The sequence below is a fragment of the Bufo gargarizans genome, chromosome 4 (genome assembly GCF_014858855.1).
Source record: "Bufo gargarizans isolate SCDJY-AF-19 chromosome 4, ASM1485885v1, whole genome shotgun sequence".
In the NCBI taxonomy this organism is placed as follows: domain Eukaryota; kingdom Metazoa; phylum Chordata; class Amphibia; order Anura; family Bufonidae; genus Bufo; species Bufo gargarizans.
In genome coordinates, this window is record NC_058083.1 from 526,542,562 (window position 1) to 526,566,202 (window position 23,641).

The 23,641-nt window shown below is 42.7% G+C and overlaps 1 protein-coding gene across 1 annotated transcript in view; it reads left to right on the forward strand.

Annotated features, from left to right (window-relative positions):
- LOC122935549 (ALK tyrosine kinase receptor-like) overlaps positions 1-23,641 on the forward strand; it is a 326,171-nt gene that overhangs the window by 269,059 nt on the left and 33,471 nt on the right. Inside the window, exons 15-19 of the mRNA XM_044291319.1 lie at positions 2,985-3,083; positions 3,287-3,439; positions 7,009-7,122; positions 7,625-7,811; positions 12,446-12,533. Of these exons, the coding sequence (XP_044147254.1) occupies positions 2,985-3,083; positions 3,287-3,439; positions 7,009-7,122; positions 7,625-7,811; positions 12,446-12,533 (641 nt within the window). The remainder of the gene's footprint in view (positions 1-2,984; positions 3,084-3,286; positions 3,440-7,008; positions 7,123-7,624; positions 7,812-12,445; positions 12,534-23,641) is intronic.

Here is a 23,641-nt window from a genome sequence, read left to right on the forward strand (position 1 = left end):
GACTTCTTGTAATAACTTCATAAATTAGTTTCTACTGTAAAAAAACTTTTCCCGAACTTGGGTACAGTATTAGAACGAAGTTTTATGCGAATCGACTTCGAATGTTTCATCCGAAGTCAATTTGTTCATCCCTAGTAATAATGTAATGTACAATACACAGTATATACGGTCACCTGGTATATAGTGATATGGAGCATGCTGCTATAACCTGGGCATCTCCTGTATATAATTATATATGTACAGCTGGTATAACCTGGGTATCTCCTGTATATAATTATATATGTACAGCTGGTATAACCTGGGCATCTCCTGTATATAATTATATATGTACAGCTGGTATAACCTGGGTATCTCCTGTATATAATTATATATGTACAGCTGGTATAAGTTATACATCTTCCTGTATATAGTGGTATGGACCATGCTGGTATAACCTGGGCATCTCCTATATATAATTATATATGTACAGCTGGTATAACCTGGGCATCTCCTGTATATAATTATATATGTACAGCTGGTGTAACCTGGGCATCTCCTGTATATAATTATATATGTACAGCTGGTATAACCTGGGCATCTCCTGTATATAATTATATATGTACAGCTGGTATAAGTTATACATCTTCTTGTATATAGTGATATGGAGCATGCTGGTATAACCTGGGCATCTCCTGTATATAATTATATATGTACGGCTGGTATAAGTTATACATCTTCTGTATATAGTGATATGGAGCATGCTGGTATAACCTGGGCATCTCCTGTATATAATTATATATGTACAGCTGGTATAACCTGGGCATGTCCTGTATATAATATACGTACAGCTGGTATAACCTGGGCATCTCCTGTATATAATTATATATGTACAGCTGGTATAAGTTATACATCTCCTTGTATACAGTGATATGGAGCATGCTGGTATAACCTGGGCATCTCCTGTATATAATTATATATGTACAGCTGGTATAAGTTATACATCTTGTATATAGTGATATGGAGCATGCTGGTATAACCTGGGCATCTCCTGTATATAATTATATATGTACAGCTGGTATAACCTGGGCATCTCCTGTATATAATTATATATGTACGGCTGGTATAAGTTATACATCTTCCTGTATATAGTGATATGGACCATGCTGGTATAACCTGGGCATCTCCTGTATATAATTATATATGTACAGCTGGTATAAGTTATACATCTTCTGTATATAGTGATATGGAGCATGCTGGTATAACCTGGGCATGTCCTGTATATAATATACGTACAGCTGGTATAACCTGGGCATCTCCTGTATATAATATACGTACAGCTGGTATAACCTGGGCATCTCCTGTATATAATATACGTACAGCGGGTATAACCTGGGCATCTCCTGTATATAATATACGTACAGCGGGTATAACCTGGGCATCTCCTGTATATAATATACGTACAGCTGGTATAACCTGGGCATCTCCTGTATATAATATACGTACAGCGGGTATAACCTGGGCATCTCCTGTATATAATATACGTACAGCTGGTATAACCTGGGCATCTCCTGTATATAATTATATATTTACAGCTGGTATAACCTGGGCATCTCCTGTATATAATATACGTACAGCGGGTATAGGTTTAGCACTGTATTGTATTGTGTGATTTATATGGGAAGTTGGTAGAAGTTGTAGAACATGAAGGTGACTTGTTTTGGAGCAGATGAGATAAATGACTTTTCTTTATTACCAGTGTAAAATCCTGTGGAGTCTATTTCCAGTAATGTATTATAGAACATTATTCTGTCTTTTTCTGCATTATTTAGTGATTTATTTGCACACTTGGGAATTTTCGGAGCATTTTTAGCTCTCAGGTATCGCGGCGCAGACACTGCACTGAGGTGATGCACTCAGTTCGTAGCAAAAATTCCAAAAAATACTCATCCCCAAACCTGCAGACAACTCAATAAAGTTTTTTTTTTTTTTTTTTTTTTTTTTACCCTGTGCCACATTATGTAACTAGGCTGAAAGCACATTGTACTTGACTTTATGCTTTATACTCTAATCACACCAAGAGCTGCATCCAAAATCCTGTTGATTCGCTTCTAACCCGAATGCGGGTGAATGCACATAAGATCGGCACAAATTTCTGCAAGGATTTATGTACTTTTCTGCAACATATCTGCACCAAAATCCGCAATATCTAACACCATTTTTTGGCGTGGATTTGATTCAGTTTTGTCGCAGTTCTTCCATTGAAAAGGGTGAAATCCGCAGCTAAAATCCCAAACATATCTGACATACTATTACATTTGAAATCTGTGCGGCCGGTCAATTTCTGCACAGAAAAAAAATCTGCAAAGATGTAGGTTGTTATTCTTCAGGGTTTTTTTTTAACGCGGGTAAAAAAACACATCATAATTGATAGCATCCACATGAAAAAAAAACGGAACCACTGAACGCCATCGCAGACAAAAGATCCGGACCATAGGGGCGGTCTACACCATAATGTATCAATGAGAGGTTTGTGTTGCTGATGTAGTTAGTGATTAGATACATTGGATACAATGTAGCAAACTATTTCTTTTAGACCCCAATGTCAGCCGTTTAACCCCAGAGATGCTGTGGTGGAGAGCGACCATGGCCTATGGCGAGATAAACAGAAGGGGGGAGGGGGTGTGACTATCTCTTTCTTTAATTAAGTTTTTGGAAAATATAAAAAATACAAATCTTTAAAAATGAAAAAATAAAAAATCTAATTTGTCATTTAAAAAATAAATAAAAAAACATCTTGTTTTTGATCACTGCACCTCTCAAAAAACTGGAATAAAAAATGATTATATCCTAAAATGCTAGCAATAAAAACTACAACTCACTCAAAAAAAAAAAAAAAACTTTATACAGCTCGAAGGAAAAAGAACTAAAATGATGCGTCCGAAATTTGCTTGGTCTTTAAGTGGTTAAATTGATGTGTTCTGAAATTGTCCGACCTCTCCTGGCAGGAGGTAATGCAGCAGAAGACAAGAGCCCCGATGCGGACGGCTGGGATGGGGTGTCCTACATCAGCCCTCTGGGAGTTTTGTATACCCCACCCCTTAAAGGTAACGATTATGTAATTTTCAGGGTAACATGGGGGGAGGAGGGGGGTAAATATTGCGGTACAAATACATGCAAGCTGCCTAGTATGTGCGGATTGGTGGTGGTGATCTGGGCCTCTGACAGGAAGAGTTGTCAGGGGGGCTCGGGAGCAGGGGAGCTGCAGGTAATGTCACAACCCTGAGCCGCGTCCTGCTTTATATCCTAGTGACTGAAAGCCATGGAGAAGTGGAGATAAAACTCAACCTGAACTGCAGCCACTGCGAAATGGATGAATGCTACCTAGACGCGGACTCTGAGGAGCTGACCTGCCACTGCGAGCTGGGACGGGTGCTGGCCGACGACGGGGTGTCCTGTATCGGTAACTATCCTGACAATAATGCTACAATACACTACTCACAAAAAGTTAGGGATATTTGGCTTTCGGGTGAAATTTATGGAAAAGCCAACATAAGTGCTGGGTATACCGCCACAAAATGTCAGTGTCTCAGGAACTTGTCCTGTGGCCTTGAGCATCCATTACAGCTTGACAACGACGTCTCCTGCTGTTCACAAGTTGACTTCTTGTCTGCTGAGGCATGACGTCCTACTCTTCTTGAAGGGCGGACCTCAGGTCATTGACGTTCTGGGGTACAGAGTTACGAGCCTCTACACGGCGACTCAGCTGATCCCATAGGTTTTCAGAGGGATTCAGGTCTGGAGAAAGTGCAGGCCACTCCATTTGAGGTCCCCTAGTCTCCAGCAGCCATTCCCTAATGATGTAACCTCGATGAGCTGGCTCATTGTCCACCATGAAGATGACATTAGGCCTGTGTTCATGCAGAGGCACAATGACTGGATTAATGATCTTCAAGTAGTATGGGCTTGTCACCGGACCATTCACAGAGTGTAGGGCAGTTCTGTATTGACTAGACCCACCTGCCCGCACTGTAACACCACCACCACCAAAGGCTTGTCTGGTGACAACTGTGGCTGATGCATAGCGCTCTTCTTGACATCGTTGGCGGCCATCATTTCTGCTCAGTGTGAACCGACTTTCATCAGGAAACAGCACTGAGGCCCACTGGGCAAACGCAAGACAATGACACCTGTGCCTGGTGGTGTGGTCAGGTACCCTGCGACCAGGCTGATGTAGACGCTTTTGAATGGTCTGAAGTGACACTTGAGTGCATCTCACCTCCCGTAAACGTGCCTGGAGTTGTGTGGCATTCATCATCCGGTTCCGCAGGGCATTGTTCACAATGAAGCGGTCATCAGTGTGGAATGTGGCCAAAGGACGTCCACTTCTCTGCCTTTCTGTAACTCTTCCAGTCTCTGTATCTCTGACACAACCTGCTGATGACACTCTGTGAGACTCTAAGCTCAGTGGCCACTTCCGTCTGAGAACATCCTGCAATGGCGAGGTACTGTTGATCAATTGTTAGGTGTCGTCTTGGTCTCATGATGTCAGAATGTGAACAGCATGATGAGGAGGACTGTTTAAATACCAATTCTAATGGAACCAGGGAATTTATTGGGCGATTCGTGGATCAAACACCTGTTGTGAATTTTGCCTTTAAGCTCCTTGTTAGAGAACAGCAAGTTGTGCAAAAAGTACTGAAACACTGAACAGTTAGACATTCGTAAGTTTAGAGAAGGTCACATTAAGTTCAGCTGTAAAGGTTAGAGGGCATTTTAGGTTCATCCTGAAATTTCACCCACAAGCCAAATATCCCTAAGTTTTTGTAAGTAGTGTATGTCAACATCATTATAGTTTAGGTGAAGAGTCATATGTCACAATCATGGGGTTACTGGAAGATTAGATATAAGGAGCTGTTTGCAGAACACATTTGTTTAACCCTGTGCTGCCAGTGACATGGAAGGGGCGCTTTGGTCACCAGAGATTTTCTCCCTAGTGAACAAACTATGGAAGAACAAACAAAAATACTCTTTTTGACTCCATAGTGATCCTTCCATGCAGTCAGAATAGGGTAGGCAGCACTGGAACAGAAATCTCATTGCACCCCCCCCCCCTCCCCCCCTTCATAACCCAAAAAACTTGTGTCACACAAACCACACTCCAGCAGGTTTTGCTTTACTTAGGCCACTTTCACACTGGCGTTTTGAATTCCGTTTGTGAGATCCGTTTCAGGGATCTCACAAAGGGTTCAAAACGGATCAGTTCAGTCCCAATGCATTCTGAATGGATAAGGATCCGCTCAGAATGCATCAGTTTGGCTCCGTTCCGCCTCCATTGCGCCCTGGATGGGGACACCAAAACACTGGTGTCCGCCTGGCGATGCGGAGCCAAGCGGATCCGTCCTGACCTACAATGTAAGTCAATGGGGACGGATCCGTTTTTACTGACACAATCTGGCGCAATAAAAAACTGATCCGTTCCCCATTGACTTTCAATGTAAGTCAGGACGGATCCGCTTTGACTTAGACTTTGTTTTTAAATAATAATGCAAACAGATCCGTTCTGAACGGATACCAGCGTTTGTATTATAGGTGCGGATCCGTCTGTGCAGATACCAGACGCATCCGCACCGAACGCAGGTGTGAAAGTAGCCTTACAATCTTCACCACTGCCTTAAATATGCAACCACATATGCAAAACATCTCTCCAGCGGCGCCAAATAAATACCACCATGCAGCACAAGATACCTCCCGGCAGCACCAAATATCATAGTGCAGCACAAGATACCTCCCCGCAGCACCAAATATCATAGTGCAGCACAAGATACCTCCCCGCAGCACCAAATATCATAGTGCAGCACAAGATAACTCCCCGCAGCACCAAATATCATAGTGCAGCACAAGATACCTCCCCGCAGCACCAAATATCATAGTGCAGCACAAGATACCTCCCCGCAGCACCAAATATCATAGTGCAGCACAAGATACCTCCCCCGCAGCACCAAATATCATAGTGCAGCACAAGATACCTCCCCGCAGCACCAAATATCATAGTGCAGCACAAGATACCTCCCCCGCAGCATCAAACAAATATCATAGTGCAGCACAAGATACCTCCCCCGCAGCACCAAACAAATATCATAGTGCAGCACAAGATACCTCCCCCGCAGCACCAAAAAACATAGTGAAGCACAAGATACCTCCCCGCAGCACCAAATATCATAGTGCAGCACAAGATACCTCCCCCGCAGCACCAAATATCATAGTGCAGCACAAGATACCTCCCCCGCAGCACCAAATATCATAGTGCAGCACAAGATACCTCCCCGCAGCACCAAACAAATATCATAGTGCAGCACAAGATACCTCCCCCGCAGCACCAAACAAATATCATAGTGCAGCACAAGATAACTCCCCCACAGTAACATTGTAGCATAGTTTATAAGGCTGAAAAAAGCCCTCTGTCCATCCAGTTCAGCCTGTTATCCTGCAACTAACGCAAAATACCTCCCCGGCAGCACCAAATATCACAGTGCAGCACAACATACCACTGCGGCAGCGCCAATCAGATACTACAGTGCAACACAAAATACCTTCCCAGTAGTGTCAATCAAATGCTACAGCACCACTGGCAGCAATGTACCCTTTTTACACTGCCTCCCCACTGGCAGGAACATTGTGAGCGTAATTGAGATGTATGCTACACTCCAACAGAAAATTATGAAATTATGGAATCATAATCACACAGACAACTTGCAACTATAAGTACTAACATACTAACATAATCATACCAGCATAGTAACATAATCATACCAGCATAGTAACATAATCATACCAGCATAGTAACTCGGACACACATGAGGTCATGTGGTTTCATCACCCAGTGTTGTCAGCACCAGGTTTGGCTCCTCGGTGAAGCACCCGCTCTTTCTCGTGGAGTTCATTTTATTGCTTCTGCTCCACGTATTTTACCCGGGTTATTATCTGTATATGAGGAAATAAATCTCCGGAAATAATATTTTTATTTCACAGACGATCAGATCCAGCCGGCGCAGGAGACGCATCTCCCTCTGTCCTTGGTCTTATCCATTGTGACATCGGGGCTCGTGGCCGCCCTCATTCTGGCCTTCTCCGGGATAATGATTGGTGAGTAACCTGCAAATTATCGAACGAAGACCCTCATCATCGAGCAATCCGCAGACCCCCAGCTGTACAGCGTACGGGGCAAATACCTCCAGTATCAAACATGATAGTTGTAGATACACTGTTCTAACAGCTCAGCCAAGAGTATCACACATGATAGGATTAGATACAGTGACTCAGCAGAAGTATCACACATGATAGGATTAGATACAGTGACTCAGCAGAAGTATCACACATGATAGGATTAGATACAGTGACTCAGCAGAAGTATCACACATGATAGGATTAGATACAGTGACTCAGCAGAAGTATCACACATGATAGGATTAGACACAGCTGAGCAGAAGTATCACACATGATAGGCTTAGATACAGCTCAGCAGACAGTATCACACATCACAGGCTTAGATACACTTCTGTAAAGCAGTAGATACATCTGTACACATCTTTTTTGCACATTACATTTTTGTATCCCTGTCTCTCATTTTCCTGTCCTTTGTCTCCAGTTTATCGGAGGAAGCACCAAGAGCTCCAGGCCATACAGATGGAGCTACAAAGCCCAGACTACAAGCTCAGCAAAGTCCGGACGTCCACCATCATGACGGACTACAACCCCAACTATTGCTTCGCCGGCAAGGTCACATCCATAGGAGACCTAAAGGAGGTGCCCAGGAAGAACATCTCCCTGATTAGGTAAGTATATTACATACATATATATATATAATGCATCGGACTATACGCTGCAAGGCATAATGGGAGAGATAATCAGAAGAAAAAGGGGGCTGAGTAAAAAAATAATTTTACTTTAAATATTGATACAATGTAACAGGCCAGGTAGTCATTTAAAGGGATTCTCCAGTCAGTCGCATGTGATTCCAGGTCAGATTTTCAATAAATCGATGTAAGTGGTAATCACTAAACAAGGAGATGGGCGGACATAGAATAAGACTCTGCTTTCAATCTATCACTGAAGGGCTGGTGGTAGGTGACCATAATCCGGAGGCACTCCAGAAGTCCAATGAAGAGGAACTGAGCAAGTCTCCTGGACCATACCATTCCGTTTTAGAGGTGGAATCATTGACATGACAGAGAAAACCCCTTTAAGCTCCACCTTGGGCTCAACCAAGCCAGACCTGATAGGGTGTATAATGCTTTCGCTTATAATTACTGGCCCATGTCATTGGACAGATAAAAGTCAAAACATATGAAGATCAGTTCAAAAAATGTTTGCCCTCGTTCTGGACCATCAGATGCCAGATTTACTGTTCTTCTCTGTCCCTCTATTCAGTCTTGTTATCTGTTTCTGACATTGTTGTGTTTTTGATAAAGTTGAATTGAAAAAAAAAACTGACACAGGAAGCAGCAGACCGATGACCACACCCAGACAGTGGTTCCTGTGGATAGAATGTATAAGCTCTATCTTTCCATGGATATCTTGAATTCCTGGACACCATCAACAGAAAAAACACTATGAAAACCAGATCTGCCTTGCAAGACGATTGCACCGGACCCATAATAAAGAAGAGTGTATACCGCCCTTTAAATGGATATCACCGTCATTGGCTAAAAACAAGAGGTCCGGAAAAAACTCACGACATCTACACTTTGCTTGCATTTACTCCCACGATCTCTTGGACTGCCAAGGCCAAAGCTGATTGCATTCAGGAGCTGAAAATTAACTATAATTCTCCCATTTGTGATAGAAAGAGGGAAATATCTGCTGTGACTTCACCTTCTCTTATCATTAAATTGATGGCCTGCCAGAGGAAGACCTTGTACCGGAGTCACAACCAATTTGTCAAAAAGGTTGGAGAACGACAAGACAGATGAAATCCTGAGCCGAAGAGAACTTGCTTCAAGTTTTAATGATAAATATGTCACAGGCAACGTCGAAAACCTGTCACTCACCTTTACATGGAAGCCACCGCAGAACGAGACGTCGCGGACCCCATCACACCGGACAAAACTCCTTCCTGGTGGCGTATTTATAGTCAATGTCAGATGTTCCCAATTTCTGTGAATTACTTAAGAAATCTTCCAGGGGCAAAAGACAGGTCCAGAGATGATTATAACGTCACTGCTGCCGGGGAGATCTGCCAGAATTCAAGTGGACGGGAGATGGACAGATCCAATGCATGACATGGAGAGGAGAAGACACATGGACATCAAAATCCATATGATCTTGTAGGGTGATGTTGTCTCCATCCTTACATTAGTGTAATGGGATTTTTAAACCAGGAAGATCAGGATGAACCGAGTCTATACATTTTACACTGATGTCTACACAGAAGCCAATCAGTGCATTTTAAAGTGCTACCAAAATCAATGTCCATCATGCCACTTAGCACACAGGTCATGTATGAGGTATCCCTGAGCAAGTGCACATACTAATGATATGCACATACTGTCCCTGTGTACAAGAGTATTGTTACCATAATACTGCCTCGTATGTACAAGAATAAAACTAATATAATACTGCTCCTGTGTACAAGAATATAACTACTATAATACTGCTCCTATGTACAAGAATATAACTACTATAATACTGCCTCCTATGTACAAGAATATAACTACTATAATACTGCTCCTATGTACAAGAATATAACTACTATAATACTGCTCCTATGTACAAGAATATAACTACTATAATACTGCTCCTATGTACAAGAATATAACTACTATAATACTGCTCCTATGTACAAGAATATAACTACTATAATACTGCCTCCTATGTACAAGAATATAACTACTATAATACTGCTCCTATGTACAAGAATATAACTACTATAATACTGCCTCCTATGTACAAGAATATAACTACTATAATACTGCTCCTATGTACAAGAATATAACTACTATAATTCTGCTCCTATGTACAAGAATATAACTACTATAATACTGCTCCTATGTACAAGAATATAACTACTATAATACTGCTCCTATGTACAAGAATATAACTACTATAATACTGCCTCCTATGTACAAGAATATAACTACTATAATACTGCCTCCTATGTACAAGAATATAACTACTATAATACTGCCTCCTATGTACAAGAATATAACTACTATAATACTGCCTCCTATGTACAAGAATATAACTACTATAATACTGCCTCCTATGTACAAGAATATAACTACTATAATACTGCCTCCTATGTACAAGAATATAACTACTATAATACTGCTCCTATGTACAAGAATATAACTACTATAATACTGCTCCTATGTACAAGAATATAACTACTATAATACTGCTCCTATGTACAAGAATATAACTACTATAATACTGCTCCTATGTACAAGACTATAACCACTATAATACTGCTCCTATGTACAAGAATATAACTACTATAATACGCTCCTATGTACAGAATATAACTCTATAATACTGCCTCCTATGTACAAGATATAACTACTATAATACTGCTCCTATGTACAGGAATATAAACTACTATAATACTGCCCTCCTATGTACAAGAATATAACTACTATAATACTGCTCCTATGTACAGGAATATAACTACTATAATACTCCTCCTATGTACAAGAATATAACTACTATAATACTGCTCCTATGTACAAGAATATAGCTACTATAATACTGCCTCCTATGTACAAGAATATAACTACTATAATACTGCTTCCTATGTACAAGAATATAACTACTATAATACTGCTCCTATGTACAAGAATATAACTACTATAATACTGCCTCCCTATGTACAAGGAATATAACTACTATAATACTGCCTCCTATGTACAAGAATATAACTACTATAATACTGCTCCTATGTACAAGAATATAACTACTATAATACTGCCTCCTTATGTACAAGAATATAACTACTATAATACTGCCTTCCTATGTACAAGAATATAACTACTATAATACTGCTCCTATGTACAAGATATAACTACTATAATACTGCTCCTATGTACAAGAATATAACTACTATAATACTGCCTCCTATGTACAAGAATATAACTACTATAATACTGCTCCTATGTACAAGAATATAACTACTATAATACTGCTCCTATGTACAAGAATATAACTACTATAATACTGCTCCTATGTACAAGAATATAACTACTATAATACTGCTCCTATGTACAAGAATATAACTACTATAATACTGCTCCTATGTACAAGAATATAACTACTATAATACTGCCTCCTATGTACAAGAATATAACTACTATAATACTGCTCCTATGTACAAGAATATAACTACTATAATACTGCCTCCTATGTACAAGAATATAACTACTATAATACTGCTCCTATGTACAAGAATATAACTACTATAATACTGCTCCTATGTACAAGAATATAACTACTATAATACTGCTCCTATGTACAAGAATATAACTACTATAATACTGCTCCTATGTACAAGAATATAACTACTATAATACTGCCTCCTATGTACAAGAATATAACTACTATAATACTGCTCCTATGTACAAGAATATAACTACTATAATACTGCTCCTATGTACAAGAATATAACTACTATAATACTGCTCCTATGTACAAGAATATAACTACTATAATACTGCCTCCTATGTACAAGAATATACTCTACTATAATACTGCTCCTATGTACAAGAATATAACTACTATAATACTGCTCCTATGTACAAGAATATAACTACTATAATACTGCTCCTATGTACAAGAATATAACTACTATAATACTGCCTCCTATGTACAAGAATATAACTACTATAATACTGCTCCTATGTACAAGAATATAACTACTATAATACTGCTCCCTATGTACAAGAATATAACTACTATAATACTGCTCCTATGTACAAGAATATAACTACTATAATACTGCTCCTATGTACAAGAATATAACTACTATAATACTGCCTCCTATGTACAAGAATATAACTACTATAATACTGCTCCTATGTACAAGAATATAACTACTATAATACTGCTCCTATGTACAAGGAATATAACTACTATAATACTGCTCTCTATGTACAAGAATATAACTACTATAATACTGCTCCTATGTACAAGAATATAACTACTATAATACTGCCTCCTATGTACAAGAATATAACTACTATAATACTGCCTCCTATGTACAATAATATAACTACTATAATACTGCTCTTATGTACAGATACAGATTTAACAGGGCAATGATACCATCATATGGGATATTTTTGGGGAACCTAGATTGTGAGCCCCATTGGGGACAGCCTGATGCTAATGTTTGTATATAAATAAATAAATAGCGGACAGTCATAGAATTTAACCCATTCATTAGAAAACTATAATTTCTTCCCTGTATCTTTTTCAGAGGTCTGGGTCACGGTGCATTTGGAGAAGTTTATGAAGGTCAAGTATTGTCTGGTCCTAATGAGCCGCCCCTGAAGGTCGCTGTGAAGGTAAATTATGGGGATGTTGATAGTATTTGTATTTCATGGACTCCACAGTAGATGATGGACAGTAGGCGACCATTCATGGTGGATCAGCACTTTTCACATTATTTTCCTTAATTTTTTTATTTCTTTTAATTGCTCAATGTTTAACTAGAATATTTTATTTCAGTTGTGTCTGAGCCCGGTTACACTCATTTTTATATAGGGGAGATATAACTTGTAATTACTAGAAGATGCAGTGTGGGTAGTAGTGGCGTTCTTTTTTTATTCAATTTTTTATTTATTTATATTTTTGTTGTTTTTATGTGTTTTTTTGTGTGGTTTTTTTACACATTGCTGCTTCCTGATCTGTAAACATGGTACCAATTGAGCTCTGCATATACAGCAATAGGGTAAGCCTGGGCAGTAATAAACCACCTCCGAGTCCTGCCTTCCCTGGCAATGGACTCCCCGCTCCTGCACCTGCACAATCCTGCAAGGACTTTCAGGAGTCACATTTGGACCCACCAGATATTTAAAGGGGTTCTGCAAAAATTCTGCCAGACCTGTGAAGGGAATCTTACTGACGTCCTTGCTTCCCGGCATCGGCATCAAGCTCCTTCTTCTCCTGGCCTGAGATTCTCTGCTGAGCTCTAGCAATGTCAACATCCGGATTGACATCCCTGCAGCCAATCACAGGCTGACCATGTGACCATTTGTCATACTGCAAGGGAAGCCTGACACCGCCTGTGGACAGTGGCGTGCCTAGGGTGTTTGCCACCCGGGGCGGGTCCTTTCTCTGCCCCCCCCCAATACTTTAAAACATATGTACCCCCCTCACAGTAGTATTGCCCTCATTGTACAACCTTCACAGTAGATTTGTACAGATGTGTGCCCCCTCACAGTAGTTATGCACGCACTGTGCCCCTTTCACAGTAGTAATCCCCTCTTTGTTCCCCCTTCACAGTATTAATCCCCATTGTGTCCCTCTTCATAGTAATAATCCCCATTGTGCCCCTTCATAGTAATAATCCCCATTGTGCCCCCTTAATAGTAGCAAGCTAGTAATGCCCTCTGTGCCCCCTCCATAGTAGAAATCCCCATTTTGCCCCTTCACAGTAATAATGCCCACTGTGCCCCCTTCACAGTAATAATGCCCACTGTGCCCCCTTCACAGTAAAAATGCCCTCTGTGCCCCCTTCATTGTAGTAATGCCCTCTGGCTCTGTGCCCCCTCCATAGTAGAAATGCCCATTATGCCCCCTTCACATTAGTAATGCCCTCTGTGCCCCCTCCATAGTAGAAATGCCCATTATGCCCCTTTCACATTAGTAATGCCCTCTGTGCCCCCTCCATAGTAATAAAGTCCTCTGTGCCCCCTCCATAGTAATAAAGTCCTCTGTGCCCCTCCATAGTAATAAAGTCCTCTGTGTCCCCTCCATAGTAATAATACCCTCTGTGACCCGTCTGTATTTAGAAAACAAAAACAAAAAAAAACACAGTAACTACTCACCTTGTCCCGTTCCTGAAGCTCACAGTCCTCTCTTCCCTGCAGGCACAGATCGCGCTGCAGCACGGTGTGGGCGGAGCTTATGCAGATTTCTGGGCTGCAGGCTCCGCCCACACAGGCTGGCAGAGCGATCTTTGTCTGCAGGCTGAATGGTGGAGCGGAGAGAAGTCTTCTTCTTGGAGGAGCGCGGGGAGCTGAGCGGTGAGGGACAGGACCCAGCTGGCTCCCCGCTGAGAGCCGACACCCGTTCAGTATTTGGCGCAGGCATTGTGTGGGAAGGACGCTCGCCGGCTGCCAGCTTCCTCACCATGCCTGTGCCTAATACTGAATGGCGCAAGATTTCCCCCGCGCACAGGGGCGGCACAGGAGGATGCGAACGCTGCCTGGCCCTGTCAATCAAGACTTGGAGGGCGCGTAATGAGGTGGGAGAACCGAGCTTCTAGGATCAGGAGCGATGCCCCCCTCCCCCCTCCCCCTCCTGCTCCTAGAGGCTAATTTGCATATTATAATAGTAAGAATTCTGGAGTAACGGGGGCATGAATAATCACAAGAATAGCAGAGTCAGGTGCAGCTGACATGAGCACATCGCTAATGTCCGCCAGTTTAATAGTGGAAGTTCTAGTGACAGAAACCCTCTAAAGTCGTCCTGCTCTCTGCAAGTGTTGGGTGTTTCTTGCTCTCATTTTCAGCCTCTGTGGGCAGTGGCCTAGGGGCGTCCAAATTTCAAGGGTATCCCTTTTTTTTTTTTTTTTCTTCTAATAGATGTGAATCCTTGATTTTGGCTACGGCTGTGTGTGTAGTGCAGATGTGTAAGTATGCGGTGTATGTGTTCATATGTTTGTGTATAGTTAGTACCTGACCCTGGTGCCATGCGCTCTCGTCAAGAGCCAGGTGAGTTGTGTAGGACTCCCAAAAATCGACATGACAACCCCGATAATGGCGGCCATGTTGCTTGTCAACCAGGAACGGCTATAACTTTGAGAAACGGCTGATGCACATTTTTTTTGCAATTTGACAGAAAATAAATCAAAAGCTTCATTTCCTGGGACTTTTACTTTATTAGTCGGGAAAGGCCTTAAAGGGCATTTCCACCAAACGTAAAGTAAATCAGAGTCTGCATCAGATCATTACTTGGGAGACGGACACAAAGCGGCGACGTCTCGTTTTTTTCTTTCTTTATTTTTTTTGCTTTTTGTGACCGTTGATCGACGACTTATTTTGAGAAGCGGCTTCTTGGACCATAAATCCAGGCGTTAGTCGGTCCGAACCGCGCCGCAGACCAAAGTTATTGTCAGGTCCTTTTGATTAAAGTAGTTAGAGGTCCAACATCCTCCATAAAAGCGCGGTACACAGGAGCCATCCATTACTCCTCTCTGCCGCTGCATTGACGCGACTCCGGAAGCAGGCGCCTGCTTAGTGCCGGCTCATAAAACGTCCTGTCCGCTGCGTCTTAAATCACGGGAAGAGTTTGGCAGGTGCGCTCCTCTTCTCCATTCTCTTTATGTTGGTGTCTGATCGGGGGGGTATTACTTCCTCCGATCCAACTTGTTTCCTTTTACTTTTAGAAGTTTGCAGATAATTGATACCAGTGAAGCACCGCGCCGTGATTGCAAACAGAAGGCATAAAATCGACCCTGTAAAATATATATATAAAATAAAAGAAACAGTAGACGGTTGTAAAACATCCCCAGAGCCCAGAGTAACTGAGCTGAACCCATATAACGTTACAGGCCCAAGACCTTTGGAGAAACTTTCAGCGCTAATCATTGCAACTTTCTGGTATACTTTTGTTTTTCAGTTTCTCACCACCTCCGCTTGCTGTCAGTAGATTGAAATATCCTTGTTTTCGCCCAGAGGCTCAGGCTGCACCATCTGTTACAATTGTATCCAGTCTAAACAATCCTCTGCGAGGTGAACACATCATTGTTACAATGTATCAGTCTGGAGCTCGGGCTGCGCCTGTATATACATTGTAACAAAACCTCCCCTGTAAGAAATGTTTAGGTCTTTTCAGGTGTGCAGAGTGTAGACAGGAATGTACCCATTCACTGACTTCAAGCAGAAATCTTGAAATGGTAATGAACTGAAACACAAAGTTTAAGTTTTTTAGTTTTTTTTGCTGTGATTACATTTTAATTAAATGAAAAACAAAAAAAAACCATATCTGCTTTTTCTCCATGTTTATTACATTGTACTACTATACTCACGCAATGGTAGCAAACCCTCAGCTGTGAGAAATTTTAGGTCTATACCAGTTTTTAGCCTCTGGAAGTCTAGACCATAGCAGGCACTCTCAATCACGTGCTGTGTCTGGTAGAGTGCCCCCTAGTGAACTCCAAACGGTCATAAACCCAAGACATCCACAGCAGGACACCGTTATACTCCTATAGTTCTAAACAGAGGATCCATCATCGGTAGTTTGTTGACAGTTTCAACTTGAACTCAGAGATAAAGCTACAAAAAATGCCAACTTGTTCATGGTTTCCTTGTGGCAATCTGAACTTGAACACAAATTAAGTAAAAAAAAAAAAAAACACTAACAAAAGTTCATGAAGATACGTCCCGTAACTAGACATAAGGACGTCCCCGCGACGGTGGGTGACAGAAGATCTGTGAGACTGGCAACACGTGCTTTGATCTGACAGGTTTCCTTGTGGATCAATAGACGTCTGTGTTGTCTCTGACACTGGCCACATCTCTAACCTCCAGGTGTAGCTATTGTGGTCATTTAACTTTTCTTATTTATAGTTGCTTCTCCCACAATGCTGTTCTGTTTATGGCTTCAGTGGTATCTGTGGTCTGCTGGTGTTTAGTTCTCGGCTGAGTTCCTGTTGCTGCCATAACTATTGGAAAGTTAAGTGTTTCCTTTCCCTTTTGCATTTTGTTTTGGTTTATCTGTGTGTTGTTTTCCCCCCTGCCCTTTGTTGTAGGCCTGAGGGAGACTCCTTTTCGTCCTTCCTTTCGGGAGGAACAGGTAGTCTCAGTCCTATCACTATCACTGGGGTCTTATAGGGTGAGTTAGGACTCTAGGTACTCCTGCCTATGAACTCACCTACCTTTGGGGTCTGTTCATACTGATAGCCAGTCAGGACTGTGACTAGGGATTTGACTAGGAGGTCTCCTTCTTTCTTCTCTAGCTTTCAGGCCTTGTTCCCTCTCCTTCTTCGACCGGTGTGGGGTCTCCCTCCCACACATGGGCTTGACAGATACGCTGCAACAATTTTTCAGGATTTTACATCTCTTGACTACAGAGCTAATATTAAAGCAGGGTGGCACTCCTGGCAAGTGGGTATGGGGGGTGTGGAGAGAAGCTCATCAGACCCCCTAAATACTGATCCCTAGCAACTCCTGAATAAATGTAGACCCCAGGAAATTTAAAACTGACCCAGGGCGTCCCCATAAATAAATTTTGTCCCCAGATTCCCTAAATGAATTTAGACCCCCTCTTAATAACAGACCCCAGGCACTTGCCCAGCTACTCCTCCTGCTGATCTCTCCTGCAGCTATAGGACCTTCACACGTCATGTGACTCTGAAGATCCTTCATCAGGTCTTGACGGAAGCTGCACAAAGCGGTTTTATTGAATTTTTTTGCCACAATTCTCATCAAAATAATGCACAATAAAACAACAATGTACTTAAAAATTTTGGGCAAGGACTTGTCATTGCACAAAGCAATAAAGATGCAATTCTCCTAAAGTGTTTGTGCAGTACCGCCTGTATTGTAATCCGCCATTGACACAGTGACTTCAGTGAAAACTGTGCAATGCTTCAAGCCTCCTGTGGTGGCGCTACAGAGAAATCGAGCACTTGCTGCTAGGTTCCTGCGCAGATTACAGCTGATCGTTGGATGTTAGGGCAGAAGGACTCTGCGTAATCAGGTAACTGTCGGGAGACCCATCTAATAAAATTAGATTACCCAAAACGGCAAACCTCTTTAATAAAAAGTGGAGCACCGCTTTAAAATTTAAATCCAGGTGAAGGTCCAATGACACAATGTATCAGTTTTACCCAGAGTGTTACCTATTTTTCACTAGAGCCCTCCGGATTCTTCCAGCTGTAACAGTCCATATCCTAGGCGGGGGTCTATGTGCCTCTGGGGGTCTGCACATGATTCTGTGTGTGGTCTGATGAACATTCTACAACGTTGCAATTGCAAAACAAAGAAAGAAAAGTTGTGGAAATCACAGAATCGCTAGAAATGTAATCGAAAATGGAAACAAAATATTCAATCTTTCAAACTTTCAGACTTGCGTCTTCTTCTTACCTCATTGTGCCAATATTGTATGCGAGCGATGGACGTCCTACTCACAAGTCGCTGGTCCAATATAAAATGGTGCATCATGAGGGACGCTGAGCCCGACGTCGTTCACACCTCCTCCCCTCCACGCGACTCGTGCGCAGAGGTAGAGGGGGGGGGGGGGGTAATTATAGCACCAACAGCTGATACATATCTGCAAACCATATCCTTTTATACAAAATACACAAAAGCCGTAAATAACCCTAAAACATGAAAGTGATCAATCATACAAATGCACTAAAGCTGCAAATTGTATTTAACCCTTTCACTATCCAAAAGGTCTCCCTTTGTAACAATCTCCTACTGTTATCCTCCTCATGGACTTCACTTTTTACTACCTCCAGACCCTGCCACCTGATGGGCCCGATCATGGTTCACCTCCACTGTATATGGATTCCCCTCCGGGACGTCCTATCGTGTCCTGTACTGCCGCGCTGCTGCAGCCTCTAGAGATCTCTCTGGACTCTTGTTTGCAACAGATTGTAGGTAGTTTTGACAGATGTCTGAGAGATACTAATGATTTTTTGGGATAGGATCGATAGAATATGGAATTTTTCACCACCACTGTATCCATCTTACTTTCCCTTGAGCTCCTTCCTAACGCTGGACTTATGCTCATTGATTCTGATCCTTGTAGCCCGAGATGTTTGCCCAATATATATCTTACCACATGGGCATTTCAAGCAATACAGTATATGACGTTATGTGTCTCCCTGTGTGGGGGGCACCACAGCGTCACCTTTAATTACAGCGCTACAATTCCCACAGCTCAGGCCTTGCGGGTTGCAAGGAAACTCTGTCTTTCCATATTTTTAGGGCGTATGTCACTTCTAATCAGCATGTTATTCAGAGAGGCACCTTTTTTATAGGGAAAAAGGGGGTTATTAACAAGCATTCTCCCAAATTTTGGATCAGAACTAAGTACCCCCAAATATTTCAGAATGACCTTTTTTATTAGTTTAGAATGTCGATCATATTTGCAAACATACACAAATAGTTTATTTTGCTTCTCCCTCTTTTTAACCTGTCTGATGTCCTGTCTTGTTTTTTTACCAACATCTATTCCAATTTCAGTCACCTCTTTCTTATTATAAGGCCCCTTTCACACGGGCTGCGTGAAAATCGCAAGCAAGTGCGGATGCGGTGCGATTTTCACGCACGGTTGCTAGGAGATGATCAGGATGGGGACCCGATCTTTATTATTTTCCCTTATAAGGGTTATAATATATATAATGCGTTTTGCACGCGCGTGTGAAAAATCGGCATGTTTGGTACCCGAACTTCTTCACAGAAGTTCGGGTTTGGGTTCAGTGTTGTGTAGATTATTTTATTTCCCCTTATAACATGGTTATAAGGGAAAATAATAGCATTCTGAATACAGAATGCTTAGTACAATAGGGCTGGAGGGGTTAAAAAAAAATAAAAAAATAATTGAACTCACCTTAATCCACTTGTTTTCGAAGCCCGGCTTCTCTTCTGTCTTCTTCTTTGATGATCTGTGAGGAAAAGGACCTGTGGTGACATCACTGTGCTCATCACATGGTCCGTCACATGATTCATCACCATGGTGATGGATCATGTGAAGGACCATGTGATGAGTGCAGTGATGTCATCAAAGGTCCTTTACCCAGGTCCTGAAGAAATAAGACAGAAGAGAAGCCGGGCTGCGCAAACAAGTGGATGATGGTATTATGACTCTCGTTTAAGGCTACTTTCACACTCGCGTTTGGTGCGGATCTGCACAGACGGATCCGTTCAGAGAATACAACCGTCTGCATATGTTCAGAACGGATCCGTTTGTATTATCTGTAACATAGCCAAGACGGATCCGTCTTGAAGACCATTGAAAGTCAACAGAGGACGGATGCGTTTTCTATTGTGCCAGATTGTGTCATAGAAAACGGATCCGTCCCCGTTGACTTACATTGTGTGCCGTTTGGCTCAGTTTCGTCAGCCTCCAAAGCGGAATGGAGATGGGACGGAGGCAAACTGAGCGGATCCTTTTTCATTCAGAATGCATTAGGGCAAAACTGATCCGTTTTGGACCGCTGAGCCCTGAACGGATCTCACAAAGGGAAAGCCAAAACGCCAGTGTGAAAGTAGGCTAAATGTAGAAGGGAAGATGCATCACCCCTCCATAGCATGAGCACATAGCGAAGCCACGTGGACGATGTGTCCAAACCAACCATACAGAATACATGACGTGTCTCAAAGGCTTCCATGAATATATTAGTGAAACTCGGACCTGCGGAGGGCCCCATCGAAGTCCCCCGCAGCTGCAAGTAAAAATCGCTATTAAACCGAAAATTATTTTTGGTCAAAATAAATTCCAACAAAGTCATCAGAAAGCAAATAATCTGGTTATATAACCTAGCATTGCGCTTTAACTGTTCACATACACATTCGAGTCCCTCCTCCTGCGGTATATTTGTATATAAACTCTGGACGTCCCTAACATCGCTGCTGTTTATTCCATCGATCCTATCCAAAAAAATCATTTGTATCTCTCAGACATCTGTCAAAACTGCCTACAATCTGTTGCAAAAAAGAGTCCAGAGAGATCTCTAGAGGCTGCAGCAGCGCGGCAGCACAGGACACGGTAGGACGTCCCGGAGGGGAATCCATGTACAGTGGAGGTAACACTACGGTTGCCCGACATTTTTATAATCGGGCCCATCAGGTGTCAGATCTCAGGTGGCAGGTTCTGGAGGTAGTAAAAAGTGGAGTCCATGAGGAGGATAAGACTCTTTTCACACGAGCGAGTATTCCATGCGGGGGCAATGCGTGATGCGAATGCATTGCGCCCGCACGGAATCCGGACCCATTCATTTCAATGGGGCTGTGTACATGTGCGTTGGTTTTCATGCATCACTTGTGCGTTCTGTGAAAATCACAGCATGCTCGATATTCTGTGATTTTTTTGCGCCACGCTGGCCCCATAGAAGTGAATGGAGCTGCGTGAAAATCACAAGCAAGTGCGAATGCGATGCGTTTTTCATGGATGGTTGCTAAGAGATGTTGTTTGTATACCTTCAGTTTTTTATCACGCGCGTGCAAAACGCCTTAAGGCCTCATGCACACGGCCGCTGTTTTGGTGGCTCGGATGCGGACCCATTCACTTTAATGGGGCCGCAAAATATGCGGACAGCACACGGAGTTGCTCCGTTCCGTGGTCCGCAAAAAATATATAACCTGTCCTATTATTGTCTGCGTTTTGCGGACAAGAATAGGCAGTTATATTGATGGCTGTCCGTGCCGTTCCGCAAATTGCGGAACGCATACGGACGCCATCCGTGTTTTGCGGACCGCAAAACACACAACGGCCGTGTGCATGAGGCCTAAATTGCATTTCACTCGCATGATAAAAACTGAACGCGATCGCAGACAGAACTGAATGATTTTGTTTGCGAAAGCGCGCATTTTTCACTGAACGCATTCGCAACGCATCTGGACCTAATCCGCACACGCTCGTCTGCAAGGGGCCTAACAGTAGGAGATTGTTACAAAGGGAGAGCTTTTGGATGGTGAAACTCCAGTCTTTAATACCTAAAGGGTTAAATGAAATGTGTAGTTTTAGGCCTCTTGCACACAACCGTATGGCTTTTTCAGTGTTTTGCGGTCCGTTTTAAACAGATCCGTTTTTTTGTTTCAGCAGTGTTTCCGTTTCCATTCCGTTTTGCCGTTTGATTTCTGTTTTTTGCGGATCGCAAACAGAAACGGAAGCGTGGCATATACAGTATACAGTAATTACATAGAAAAATTGGGCTGGGCATAACATTTTCAATAGATGGTTCCGCAAAAATGGAACGGATACGCAAGACTAAGGGATGCATTCCGTATCCGTTCCGTTTTTTTTTTTTACAGCCCCATTGACTTGAATTGAGCCACGGAACGTGATTTGCGGGCAATAATAGGACATGTTCTATCTTTGAACGTAAAAACGGAAATATAGAAACGGAATGCATATGGAGTACATTCCGTTTTTTTTGCGGACCAATTGAAATAAATGGTTCCGTATACGGACCTAAAAAAATGGACCGTAAACGAAAAAAAAAAACGTTTGTGTGCAGGAGGCCTTAGGCCTCTTTCACACTTGCGTTGTCCGGATCCGGCGTGTACTCCACTTGCCGGAGGTACACGCCGGATCTGGAAAAACGCAAGTGAACTGAAAGCATTTGAAGACGGATCCGTCTTCAAAATGCGTTCAGTGTTACTATGGCACCCAGGACGCTATTAAAGTCCTGGTTGCCATAGTAGTAGTGGGGAGCGGCATACTTCCCGTCCGTGCGGCTCCCGGGGTGCTCCAGAATGACGTCAGAGATAACGTCATCCATGCGATCACGTGATCCATGCGCATGGGGCGCCCTGACGTCACTCTGGAGCGCCCCGGGAGCTGCACGGACGGTAAGTATGCTGCTCCCCCGCTCCCCGCTACACTTTACCATGGCTGCCAGGACTTTAGCGTCCCGGCAGCCATGGTAACCATTCAGAAAAAGCTAAATGTCGGATCCGGCAATGCGCCGAAACGACGTTTAGCTTAAGGCCGGATCCGGATCAATGCCTTTCAATGGGCATTAATTCCGGATCCGGCCTTGCGGCAAGTCTTCAGGATTTTTGGCCGGAGCAAAAAGCGCAGCATGCTGCAGTATTTTCTCCGGCCAAAAAACGTTCCGGTCCTGAACTGAAGACATCCTGATGCCTCCTGAACGGATTTCTCTCCATTCAGAATGCATTAGGATAAAACTGATCAGGATTCTTCCGGCATACAGCCCCGACGACGGAACTCTATGCCGGATCCGGACAACGCAAGTGTGAAAGAGCCCTTAGTGCATTTATATGATTGATCACTTTCATGTTTTAGGGTTATTTACGGCTTTTGTGTATTTTGTATGAAAGGATATGGTTTGTATACGTATTTTTCGCACTATAAGACGCACCTAGGTTTTTGAGGAGGAAATAAGAAAAAAAATATTTTGAACCAAAATTTCTGATGATTTGAATAGTTTAACAATACCTACAGGTTAGATATGCTGATACTACAGTGAGCGGGGCCCGGTGTAGTAAAATACAGTGACTGCACCGGGCCCCGCTGCCATTACAGAACCAGATTCCGGCCCCCAGCCACTCCTCCCTCTCAACCTATTCACCGGACGGTCGCAGCATTCGCCCCATAAGACGCACTGCTATTTTCCGCACACTTTTGGGGGGGGGGGAGAGTGCGTCTTATAGGGCGAAAAATACGGTATGTATCAGCTGTTGGTGCTATAACTACCCCACCTCCCCCTCTACCTGCACCCATGAGTAAGGGGGTGTTCTCCCGAAACGTC